This window comes from Lepisosteus oculatus, chromosome 1, assembly GCF_040954835.1.
Source record: "Lepisosteus oculatus isolate fLepOcu1 chromosome 1, fLepOcu1.hap2, whole genome shotgun sequence".
In the NCBI taxonomy this organism is placed as follows: Eukaryota; Metazoa; Chordata; class Actinopteri; order Semionotiformes; family Lepisosteidae; genus Lepisosteus; species Lepisosteus oculatus.
The window spans coordinates 21,969,080-21,981,735 of NC_090696.1; the positions used below are offsets into that span (position 1 = coordinate 21,969,080).

The following is a 12,656-nucleotide window of genomic DNA, read 5'->3' on the forward strand; positions in this document are numbered from 1 at the left end:
TGCCTGAACAGCTCTTAATACAGGATGATGTGATGTGGAACAGTCATGGGCAGGACTGGACCTGTATTATACACGCTCACAGCGAGTCAGTGCTTTTCATTCTGCTGGAGTCCATTTGGCATAAATGAGTGCAGTCCTGAAACTCAGATTTGTACAGGACTCATAAAGATGACAGATCTCGGTCAGTTTTTTGAAAAGATGAAAGCAAAAGGACTTGAATAAAGTGCTTACTGTATGTACGCTAGCGGGCTAATCAGTTCCCTAATCAGTTTTTGGGATTTGTTCTAGGGAGAAAACTGTGGACTTTGTTGACTGAAGGCTGGTAATGTGTTTTACATATGGCAATCATTTTTATCAAATGTTTAATGCACATCCAGAATTCATAAAATTTAGACTGATAAACTAACATGTGGAAAATGACATGCAGTAAAACTGCCATGTAGTTTCATGTTTGCAGGCAAATTTTATATCTACATACCTCCTGAAGAGTGGTCACCTGCTGATTTCACTGTTGAGTCTGAATGTTCATTGGATTGACTTTGAAAGTGCCATTGAATACTTGAAGAAGGTCACATTGTTGCCTTCTCTTATCAAAACATATAGGATTTTGGTCGTTCAGCTTGTAAGTGTAGGCCATCTGTGTGAGCCCATACTGTCTAATCTGTTTGCTCTTCTGTGAACTGATTCTAGATCAGCTCTCTCACTTTTGATTGAGAGACCAAAAAAAGTGCACAGTATTCTAAACAAATGCTTACCAGTTTATATATTTATCATAACATTGCTTGATTTAGATTCTGCACCTTTAATCTATAAGAGTAAGAATAACAGTCTAATATTGGTTTTTTTTAATGCTTCCCCATTTTGTCATTCTCAGTCATGAAAAAATGTGAAGCTATTCTTAAAGCCCTAGCTATCATGTCAAACCCACACATGGAGAGGTGTTGTACCAACAGACCGGAAAAGTGCAACTGTAACACCACCTGATTCAAAAGTGGACAGTACTGAGCCAGGAATCCATAACCCAATTAGCCATACCCCTGTTATCAGCTAAGCTACAGTATGTACATTTTAAAGATAAATAGGAATACTTCAAAAACAAGGGCGTTTTAAGTGCCCTTTCACAGACGTCTGCTCTTTATTGTGCATAACTCCTAACTGACATAGAACAGCAAAATTCCGCCAAGGCCCCTATGTGCCGTAAAGCGGTAACCCCCCATACCCAAAGTGCAACAGTGCCGTAAACCCCAAACAGACGCTGTGTGCGACATAACAATTTTGAATTATGAAAGGGAATATCATGCTGGAAATCCTCAAACAAGGAACGAGGTGCAGAGATGATACTGTATATTGTGTTGTGATAAGGATCTTCATAAATGTTTGATTCTCAAGTCTAATGTCATTGCAAATGTAACACAACATGTCATAAGAAGGGGCATGACTTTTAATTGCTCTGACGCAATATGTGTTGTTCTGCTGGGTTCATTCTGGGACAATTTCTTTTCACAATCTACAGTATAATAGATTCTGAAATAGTTGTTATACTTAAAATTGTAAATGTTACAAAGATAGTAGAAAGGGAATTACAAAGATTATTATTACAATCTTTCTTGTTTTTTGAGTCTTTGGTTTATTTTTTGTTTATATTGAGTATTTTTAGTTTTATTGTATAAATTTAGCTATTCTGTACTCCAATTTCACCTCCAGAGGCACACGTTAACAACTCATTACATTAAAAACAACACATTTGCTCAAAAATAAAAAAATAAATTCTCAGTGATGTGTAGGTGAAGTATACAAAATGCAGTTTTAAAACATCCTAAATAGCTACTACTAAAACACATTAAATTGGTATACAGCAATTATATCATGCTGACACATACACTGTATTTACTTTTTATTTTATAAAAATAATCTACATTGTTATGTAAAAAATAATACTGATTTATAAAACAGACACTCACCTCATGTGACAGAATCTCAGTAATCACACTGAGGAGACTACCAGCCTCATTGTTATATCAACATAGGAGTCTGAACACACCCAGTCTCTCCTGTCCTATCACTCCCTATTTTATTGTCAAATATTTGCTCTTTTTTCAATGAAGTTTCTTGTTTTTAATGCTTTTATTATTTTATTGTAGCGTGTCTCAACTTCTCAGTTCCCCTTAACACCTGGATGTTATGTTGTTCTCTGCTGAACGCAATGGAAAAAATGATATTTTCTATTAAAAGGATCTGTTGCATGAAATAGAAACTATATTAATCCTGTAACAATTATGATGACATAGTGTGAAATGTATGGGCTGCACCTCTGATCTAATAAAGAATAAACAGCCACTAATAAGACACATTTAGTACCTGTATGGCCTCTTAAATCTTCTCATTCACTTTCAGTAAAACGAGTTCCGTTCTTTGTCTCAGGATCCACTGTCTCTTGTCTTCTTGACTTTAAATGCTGTCGTGGATTATTCTCAAAAATAATTCTCAGACACCAGAGCTTGTGAGTTCAGGATAGCCTTTTTTACAAATGTAACAAGTCGAGTTGCTCCATGGAGCAACTGCCTGTCCCAACTCAGAAGTTTTCTTTTATACAATTTCATTCTTATATAACGCATACAGTTACTCCCTCTTGGCCTTGTGCCCTTGTAGTGTTTTCTGAGCTGCACTCTTTTATCATCTCCATTACCACTTCCACAATCTGTCCTCATGCACTTAGAACACCTTAGATTTATGCATTTAAAATAGAAAATGCACATCTAAACCACCTATAGCTAATTTATTAATATCCACCACTTGTATTCCCTATTATTGTTATTAAGTCCTGAAGGAAAAGTCTGAATGAGATCTGCAGAACAGTTAGCTACTAACTACTAACCAAGCTAGATGGAACAAAGGGTTTATTCTTATTCACAGCCTTTATCTTCTGAATTTAATAATTTAAATGCCAATAAAAAGATGCATATCAGTTTTGAAAAGCGTTTTGAATAGTACAACAATCCTACACTTCATGTTGTGTTTTGATCCTGGTATTCATGCGCATTATTAAAAGCTGCATGCCCAGCAGCAGTTTTCTGTCTGTGAGTACAGAGAGTAAATGGTGACGGTGACAAACATAGAAACAAACAAGGGAAGTACACAAAGATACACTTGACAGATCAAATTTAATTTATCTAAACAGGTAGAAGGAACATCCATGAAACAATACATATTGCATGAATGACTTACAGATAGATGTGCAGGAAACTACATGTGAAAAGGACCTGACTGTTTATATGGATTCTTCTATATCTTCATCAAGACTATGTGGAGAATTAATAAAGATAACCAGAATACAGGGGTGTGTGCAAAAAAAATATGGACTTTAAATCCAGACAAATGATTCTCAATCTTTAGTGTGTATTCGTAAGTTTTGTTCTCAGGTCACCATATTACAAATAGTATATTACACCTTCAGAAAAAGCTTTCACTCATTCTTTTTTGAAAAGCAATTTCCTGGGCATAGATAATAGCTTATATAAATTTGAATTTAAGACTTTGGACTCCAGTGGTGAGTAGTTTTACAGATAATGTGTTAGATGTTATTTTGCCCTTGAAGGCTACACACCTGAAAGTTGTCCAAACTCAACACAGAGCAAATTCTCTGGAATTGTCCCAGACACTTTATCTTTTGGTATTAACAGAACAAATATATTGTGTCAATAAAGGGCAGATGTGTTTTCTAGATAATGATACTGAGACACACCTGAAAGGTACTGTACATGTTGTTTTAAGGAGGAGTATTTTACTATGACACTGTGTATGGCGATGTACTGTATGTCCAAAATAGGTTAGTTACAGTAGGTCACATGTGCTATTCTCCTCAAGTACATACAGTACAGGATTGACTGGGATTTAAGCATCCAGCCTAAACCATTTGTCTCACAAGCTTGTAGTCTCTGCAAACTATGTTTTCAATCTGTAAAATTGTGGGAAAATGTTAAAAAAACTGATTTTGTGCAATTACATCTCCTGCTGTCTTAATGTCACTGAAACAGGCATAGTCCTCACTGGTGGCATCACTGTGTGTTACTGTACACCAAAGCTACCATGCATGACAGAGATGCACTACAAAGGGTTGTGGCAACAGCACAGAGGATTATAGGATATGATGAACCATCACATGGTGAGATTCACACCATCGACAGTCGCAATAAAGCCCAATCCATCATTAAGGATCCCAACCATCCCTGCCACAAACTGTCCTCCCCCCTGCGCTCTGGCAAGCGGTGCCGCACTGTTAAAGCAAGGACCGCTAGACTCAAGAACAGCTTCTATCCCACTGCAGTGCGCGTCCTCAGCAGCCAACTGCACTGTGACTCAGACTCAATACACCTCCGCACTCCACACTTTTTGCATGGTCTACCATGTTTTTTTTCCTACTATATATTGTCCCACAACATATTTATTGATCTTATTGTTATGATTTATAAAGTTTGTAATGTACTGTCTACATTGTGTGGTGCTGTCTGTTGTACTGTGTATTTCCCGAGAGATCAGCACGATTAAGAATTCCAATGTACGAGTACATATGGCAATAAACTACTCTACTCACCCTTTTCATTTTCATTTGGACAATCAGCAAGAAGAGATCAGCGAGAAAACTGTAATCAGAAAACTGTAAGGACCACAAGCAGCATGTTATATGCCGGATCCTACCAGATTATCCCCTTCTGTAGCTTGCCGTTCACTTTTATGTCAGAACTCTTCCAGGCTCTTAGCTCTCACCTCTTGCTCCCATGCAGGAATATGAGGCAAAAACACAAAATGCCACCTTTTATTTTGGGGTCTTGATGTGTATATATGCTTTAATGTTTTAGAATAACACTACTTTTTGTGTTCGATCCTCCCATTTTAGTTGAGCATAAGTATTGTAACAACTGGCTGCCAGGTGTTTCTTACTGGTTAGGTGTATCCTGTTGTATTGGTTGTGCACGCATAAGAGAGCCGTGAATGGGTAGTGTAAGATCTAGCCTTTGCTCTTCCCTCTGGTGTCTTCCTTGAAATCAATGGGAGTAAACCCATATGAAAACTAGGGAGCTGTCTTTGAAAGAAAAGCAAGCAGTGCTTTGCAAAGCAAGCAAGCGCTGAAAGGAAAGAAGACTTCAAGCAGAGCATAGCACAGAAACTGGGCATAGCAAGATCAACGATCTGGAATATCTTGAAAAAGAAAAGAAATCACAGGTGTTCACGTTGCTGGAGCTGATCACCTCTGGCAGTCAGGAGCTCAGGGTCAGAGAGCTAAATAAGCTGTGAATCAGGCCTCTGTACAGGTGTTAAGTCCATTTAGGGCTTGATTAGTGGATGGGCTGCCTGATTGTAAATAAAGGATTCTGTACAGTGCCTTCTTTGTGAATTATTTTGTTAATTTCTCCATGAACATTTTATAGCCTGAGTGTTTTAGTGTAAAAAAGTAAGATTTCTATTGTAGGATATAATCTCATATATTATAGGAATGCATCCTTTGATAAAAACAATATGAGTAACATTTTCATTGTACGAAAATATTTACAGACAGCAGGACTTCGATGTCCCAGCAGGCCTGTGCTTATGTTAAATGCAATTTACTTTAAATGAAAGCTTATTTTTTAGGTTGTCAGATGATTGTTAGAATAATGATTTAGTTACAGTGACTTAAATGAAAAAAATGCATGATGATAAACGTGGTTCTTTCTGTCATTCACACAAAGGAAATGTTTGCAGAGTACCTTGAAAAGATCCCATTTTTTAACAGTACCCAATTAATTCTTCAGTTTAATTTCTTTTGACGTGACTTATAATCCCACTAGGCCAGAAGCCCAGATTCAGAGTTTGTAGATTTTTCAATGTTCTGTAAATGGTTAAATCATTTATAGTTTGTAAACTTTGATGTATTTGTCTTAGGGGTGAATGTCTGTTGAGCCTTTGTTTATGAAGTTTAAACATTTTCTTTTATTGACACTAAATCCAGATATTCCAAGTTTACAACTCATTCCACATATCAAATAAACTATTTTGTGGTCACAATTTCCTGGTACCTCTATCACATCTGTGCCCTTACTGTATATCCTTATATCCTGGTTATTTGAAAAAGTACAGTAGGTCAATAACAGCATCTCTTCCAGCTAGTGCCTTTTCATATTGGAATAAGAATCCACCTTTAACTTTTGCATCCATATTCATTTTAGCTTTTTTATTCACCAATCGTAATACCCCAATTTTCCCTACCGTCTATCTTCTAACCCATCCAATACAGAGTCGTGAGGGAGCTGGAGCCTATCCCAGCAAGTAACGAGCGCAAGGCAGGGTACACCCTGAATGGGGCAGACACAGACACAAACACATCACAACAGCGCCAATTTTCCCAGAAGCCAATTAACCTGCAAGCATGTCGTTGGACTATGGAAGGAAACCAGAGCACCTGGAGGAAGTCCATATGAACACTAGGAGAGTATTCAAACTCCACACAGACGGCACCCCAGTAATTAAGCTCAGGGCCCCAGCTCTGCGAGGCAGCAATGCTGACCACTGCGCCACCATGCCTCTCACCCCATGTTTTGTGTGATAACTTTTGTAAGATAAAGCTGAAACCTTCCATTTCGTGTCACTTAGACTACAGTACATTCTGGACCTTCCTGAACTTACAGTACATTAAGCTTCGGCCCATGTTTGCATTAAGTAGTCTGCTTGAACTGCTTTGTGCTTCAGTTCTTGAGCTTGTACTGTAGGTTATTCCACAACGCCATCCATTCCTTTCTTCCTGTCTTTCTAGAAAAATGTGGACTGAATAACTTTCTTCTCATCCTCCCCTCATAATATATTCACACACTTGATATTGCAGTAGTCTTCACGTCTTGAATTTTGTTTGTTAAGCTTGTAACATTGAGCAATTAGCATGTTGGACGGATGTGTTTGTTATGAAACCCAAGAGGAAGTTGGGTGGTGGTAACCAGACCACCATGACTATTTACTGTAACATGACTATTTGTGTTGTGATGTGGGCTGGGTGGACAGTGCAGCTTTCCCAGTCTGCAGACAGTTTCTCCCCAGTTTTGACTGAACCAGATCTGAGGTAGGTTTGTTTTGTATGCTCTTGCACTTATTTAGTTACCGTTAGTGAGAGAGAAAGGAAACCCAGATTCTGAAATTACTTGTCCAGTTTTATTAAAATTCCAGCTTACCACCAGAAAAGCTTAACAGAATTATTTCTGTCTTGGCATGTTAGCTCAGAAGACTATGCGTTACCCTGTAAGTACATTTAGTTCTTATTTATATTGCAAACCCCTCTCCTTTCCCGGTTCACCTCGTGGAGAGAAATGGCTTATGATTCTCTGATTGCTCTGCAGCAGGGCTCCAGTCATTTAAACCCTTCATCCCAGAGGGGGGTCACTGTACAAATGGCTTTTCAAGACCTTAGGTTAAGCAGTAAGGAAGACATCAGCACCAAAACGCTGAGATACTGTACTTGAGAGACCATGTTTCCTAGAAACTTTAAATACCTTCACCTACAGTATGTATCCGCTATCTCACATGAATTGAGAGACTTTGCTCTTCTGTAGTCTTCCACATCCATAAGATCAAGCGTTTTGATGATCTGTAATTGTAAAAATGTGTCTCCTGTTAAGTGTCTTCAAACTTGCTTGCAGCTCTATCTCCTGAATGTCACTGATTCTGACCTCAAACAAGTTACCCTGCAAAAAAATACTTAAAAGAACGGTTTCACTTTGTGTGAGTGGACATACTGTATGCCAGAGGAAAAAAAAAACAGCTGCTGGTTTTCCAGCTCATCCTGTGATGATGTCTTCAATATCAAGATTTCCCAGCAGTCAAGTCCCAGAGCTGCCAACACCAGTATACTGGAAGTCTTTTAAAAGTTTTAAAAGAGTTAATTCACCACAGGCTGGGATGAAGGTATGTTCAGTACAGCTTATTCTGCTGGAAACAACGTGTCCCCCAACAGCATTAGTTTCTTTCCAATCTGCTCAGACCAGTACTGGTTTCCTGCAGCTCTGTGGAGAAGTCTGATTTGTGTTCAGGAGGCGTCCACTGGTCTCTGCACCTTTCTGCAGTTAAGTGCATTGCGCAAGCAGTCGCAGACAGAGAGTTAACAATCTTTAAAGCTGCCGGTCGGCCTGGGCACTGTAGACAGACCCACCTGCTAGGTCACCAGCTGAGTCACAGTCCCCTGGGTGAAAATACTGTACAGGATCACTGGACCAAGTGACACACAGGAAGACAGATGGACCAAACACTACAGTGGTATTAGCATGGATACAAGAATTTCCTTTCGTACTATCAGGGATTTTACTTCCCTGCACCCAAGCAAATAAAATCCCAAAAACCTGAAACTAACCACTGTACTGATCCTATCCTGAAATACCAGCTCCCTTGAAAATATCCAATCCATCACACTCTTCAGCATTATTCCTGCAATTGCTTGTTCATTTATGCTGGTTCGATAGGCAGGTTTTCTTGGCATTTTCTTCCAATATTAACACTGTTTCAGATATCATCAAGGGGGACTTCTTAGCAATTTAACTGTTAACGTAATAATTCAAGCAGTTGAGTACTGTATATTCCAGGAGTCACAGGTTCAACTCTGAATTGTCATTAACGGATTGTAACCAGGATTCCCCATGCTGTGACTCAGTGACCACCAGTATTGAATGGGCTTGAGTTAGCTAGGATCTGCTCATCCTGGAACCCCCGTGGATGTGACCAGGTGTCTATAAGCTTGGAGTGTTTATCCATTTGACACTGGCGTCTCTGTAGGTGCTGTGAGGCTCAAAGAGGGTATAGAGCTGAAGGGCTCAAAAGATATGTGCAGTGTCTTCAAAATTTGCAGCAATAAGCCCAGTAGATCAACAAATAGCTATTTAAATATTGACTTTGGGGTTAAGAAGAAAAAAATAGTGATTCCAAAAAACATAAATAGAGAGACTGTTTGACTATAATCATCAGTGCAAAAGCTCAATTAGCTCAAAGGAAAGAGAATAACCTCCTACAGACACAGCTCTGAGAAGGACATCAATAGTCTTCCTGTTTTCCCTGTTCCTGTTGTCCCCTATGCTTCTAAACATTGCAGGGAGCACATGATCAATCCAATACGTTTGATTTGGAACAGCATCCAGTTCTGTCCAGTGGAAAAGTCCTAAAACAACACCCATGCAGTGTGGCTTTCTAGGGCAATGGAGTCTCCATGAAGAAGCAGCCAGGCAATGTCTGTTCACATCGCTTTTGCTCTCTTGCTCTCAGGGCAGTTCTGTCCACTTCAGAGATGCCCATTGAGTTTCTGGACTTCACAGGCTACACTGCAGGAGGGGGCTGCACTGTGCTGGGGTGTGAGTTCCGCACTGGAGGAGGAGGTGCACGTCTGTGGGAAAGAGCGAGACTGAGAATGAGGGAGGGAATTCCTCACAACTCCCTTACAAGAGTGTGAAAACCAGACTCACCTTGCAGGCACAACTGCTACATGCAGCCCGTAGCTAGGAACTGATGAGACACTCGGCCCGTGTTGCAGGGGGACTCCAGACACAGGGCGCGAGGGGGGGTCAGCAGGCAATGGTTTCTGGGGAGGAGGCGGCTTGGCAGGTGCACAAGTCTGGAAAGTGAAAGAACAATTGCTCAGAAAGCAGAGACAAGGAAAGCAGGGGAAATACAATTAACAATCTTCTTCCAAATCTTAACTATCATTCTCTGGTCCTTTGCTGTACTGCAGGACAACAGCCTTTCCAGATCACCACAAGACCCTAGCCACCTCCTTTAGTCAAATGATGGTCACTAACTGCAAAGGAACCGTGTCACAATGAACGCATACACTTTGATATTGCTGCTACTGTCAGCCTGTAACTTAAAATGAATCAGCTTGCCAGAGCATCTGAACTATCACTTTCTTATTGAATGAGCATGTTTCTGAAAGGGGGAGAAGGTCACATGACCAGGTGTCCTGTATTGTAGCCAGGCACTAAGGCTTGTCACTGTACTTTCAGTGGATTTTTCTTGTAGAGTCTCTGAACTCATCCCATTCCCTCTACGAAATACAATAACCTAAACCTCAGATTGCTTCAGACTGCAAAATCCATAATAACACTCTGTTTTTTGTAAGTGCAATGGAAGCTTCCAGAACTATACAGAGGCCTATTTCAGGGATGAAGCCTTCCTGTTTCCTTTTGGTATAAAAGCAGGTGGCTCAGGAAGCCATTCTGTAATAGTAGTGTGAATTATCACAGTTAAGCTCAGAGAGCTCTCCAAAGACTGCAAGCACGTGGTCATTGACCTCAAAAAGTTGGGGAATGACTTTAAAAGACATCACAAAAAGCTGAACACACCACTTCTCACTGTGGTGTTCATTATATATCTGATATTATCCAAGCATATGTTCTGTTTTTGTATGAATAATTTTGGAAGGCCCTTCATGTAGATACAGTATATGAAGTGTCAAAGACTTCTGAAAAAAATTTGGTTCTCTGGCCAGTGGATGTAAATCACCTCCAGAATTTTTTTACCCTCTGAGCTCTTTTTTTTCCTGTGGTCCACAATGCAGAGATAATACTCATGTTGCTCTCAGTTGCACCACGCCAATGGTGTGACTATTTCTACAGATTTGTTTTAACTGAGTCACCATCTGTCCATTACTTTAAATCTGGATTGCTCTGTTCACATAGCGTTTACCACTGCTCATTGCCTTTCACTTTAGGGTGTAAAAATGACTCCTAAAAGCTGTGATTTTTCTCATGTTCAGTCCCAGACTCACCTGTGAGTAATTCCCTGTTTCCAATAGATGTCAGATATGGTTATAACACAATGGGTCTCACCTTTACATCTTGGAAAGTTTTAATATTATTTATTAGGAGCTTTTGACTACTGGGATCCATGTGTGTGGGAGGGGGCAGATGGTGGAGGCTTGTTGCTCCTTCTGTTAAAGCCTGTTGTGTGGCGCCATTCCTCCTGTTTGACCGGATTTCAGGGGTCTTCATGTAGACATTAATGTAAGAATAATACTATGTGGGTTCTTGTGGAGGGGGAATGGTTATTTTACTTTACCATCTCTGTGGCAGGCAATGAATAGCAGGACAAAATACATACCAGATACAGAAATGCTGACACAATTGTGCATTGATGTCTGTTACTCCATTCACCACTTTTTCTTTGCAGAAATGCCAACAACAAGCACAAAATTCTTATTTTCTTAAAATTACTATTAACTCCAAATCCTGTCAATCTCCAGAGGGAATGTACCTAAATATGATGATTTCGATTAGCTACTTCCTAAGCTTCACTGTATACAGTCAAATCTGACGGATGTGTATTGACTCTGACTCCAGTAGTTTCTGAACACCCTGATTCTGCAACGGTATGAGCCCATCAGAGCAGCTCAGTATTTTCCCAGCAGCAGGAGACCTGACAGACCAGGAGTTCATGGGTAGGGAACAGGACACTGTGTAACACGTGAGATTCTGTTTCTCCATGCCGGGATTCGATCCTGGTCACTCATGGGCTCGGAGCAAGAGCAGCACCACTTCATAGACAGTGGTTTAGACTGTCTAGCTTCCAGAGGGGGTTACATCACTTCTGAGTATTGAGCAAGTTTCAGGTGTGTTGTGGACAGTTAGACAGGGCTGAACACTAAAAGACACTTGCTTCATTTTAGTATTTTCCATGCTCCTATAGTATAAATAAGAATAAAGGGCATTACAAATTCTAACATTGTCAAGGCATGGCTTGACCAATCTAAAGACGTATTAGAGCTCACACAGCCCTCCTCTCTTCCTTCTCCCCACAACCCCACCCCAGGCTCAAGAGGTACCTGGCCATCTTTGAGGACTGGGTCAGGGGGCAGCGGCTTGTTTGGAGGCGCCGGACGCTGTGCCGCTGGCTAGAACACCAGACCAGGGACAGAGAGAGAACAATCAGAGAGCGGAGAGGGTGGAACAGCCAGTCACAGAGAACAGAGAGGGGCAGCCAATCAGAGCCACAGGAGAGAGAGGCACAACCGTGAAACACCAGAGTGAACCACGGAGAAAGAGCCAATCAGGTGAGAAGTCTCATTTCCCACTCCTCCACAGAGTCCTGTTGCTCCCATTAGTATAATTTAGAGATGAAAATATTTACAGCCTCCTGATCCTTTAGACTCAGCACTCCCCAGCTCTACTAGCAGTCAGAAATGGAGCCACGTACAGGCAGATGGGCCTGTCCTACCCCTGTAAAGCCTAAAAAGAGCCATTGGAAACACAGAAAGGGCTGTATGCTGAAACTCCTAGAAGAATCCAGGTTTGCACAAGCAAGCTTGCTTGTTTACAGAGGAGCTGAAACAAGAAACAGGAGAATGGTGTGCCTCTCATGTTACAGTCCTGTAACACACTGATCACAGACTGATCGTCCAGGCAGCCTCAGTGCGGTGATCTTTACGCCGTGGACACCTGATCAGGAGTAATCACTTGTGCCTGAGTGCAGGTCAGGGACCTGTTGAGAAAACCCCACACAGGGGGCAACAGATGTGGCTGCCTTGTGCGAAAGAAATTTATAATTACTGAAGAGCGCTTTAAAAGAAAAACAGGCGATTCCGATAGTTACGGTAGTCTGTTCTACTCCAAAACGCTTTCCCTGGGTAAAAAAAAAACTGTTTTCGTTTACATACAGCC

General features: G+C 40.6%; 1 protein-coding gene across 7 annotated transcripts in view; it reads right to left on the reverse strand.

Annotated features, from left to right (window-relative positions):
- Window positions 1-7,162: 7,162 nt before the first annotated feature.
- The window catches only part of adam15 (ADAM metallopeptidase domain 15), a 52,909-nt gene continuing 47,415 nt past the window's right edge, over window positions 7,163-12,656 (reverse strand). For 5 of the 7 annotated variants that reach the window (XM_069187655.1, XM_069187654.1, XM_069187639.1 and 2 more), the window contains 3 exons: window positions 11,822-11,890; window positions 9,468-9,616; window positions 7,163-9,388 (listed from right to left, as the gene is read on the reverse strand). In XM_069187655.1, coding sequence (XP_069043756.1) covers window positions 9,322-9,388; window positions 9,468-9,616; window positions 11,822-11,890 — 285 coding nt within the window. In that variant the 3' untranslated portion in view covers window positions 7,163-9,321. The remainder of the gene's footprint in view (window positions 9,389-9,467; window positions 9,617-11,821; window positions 11,891-12,656) is intronic. The other 2 variants (XM_069187657.1, XM_069187659.1) reach the window with 1 other exon arrangement.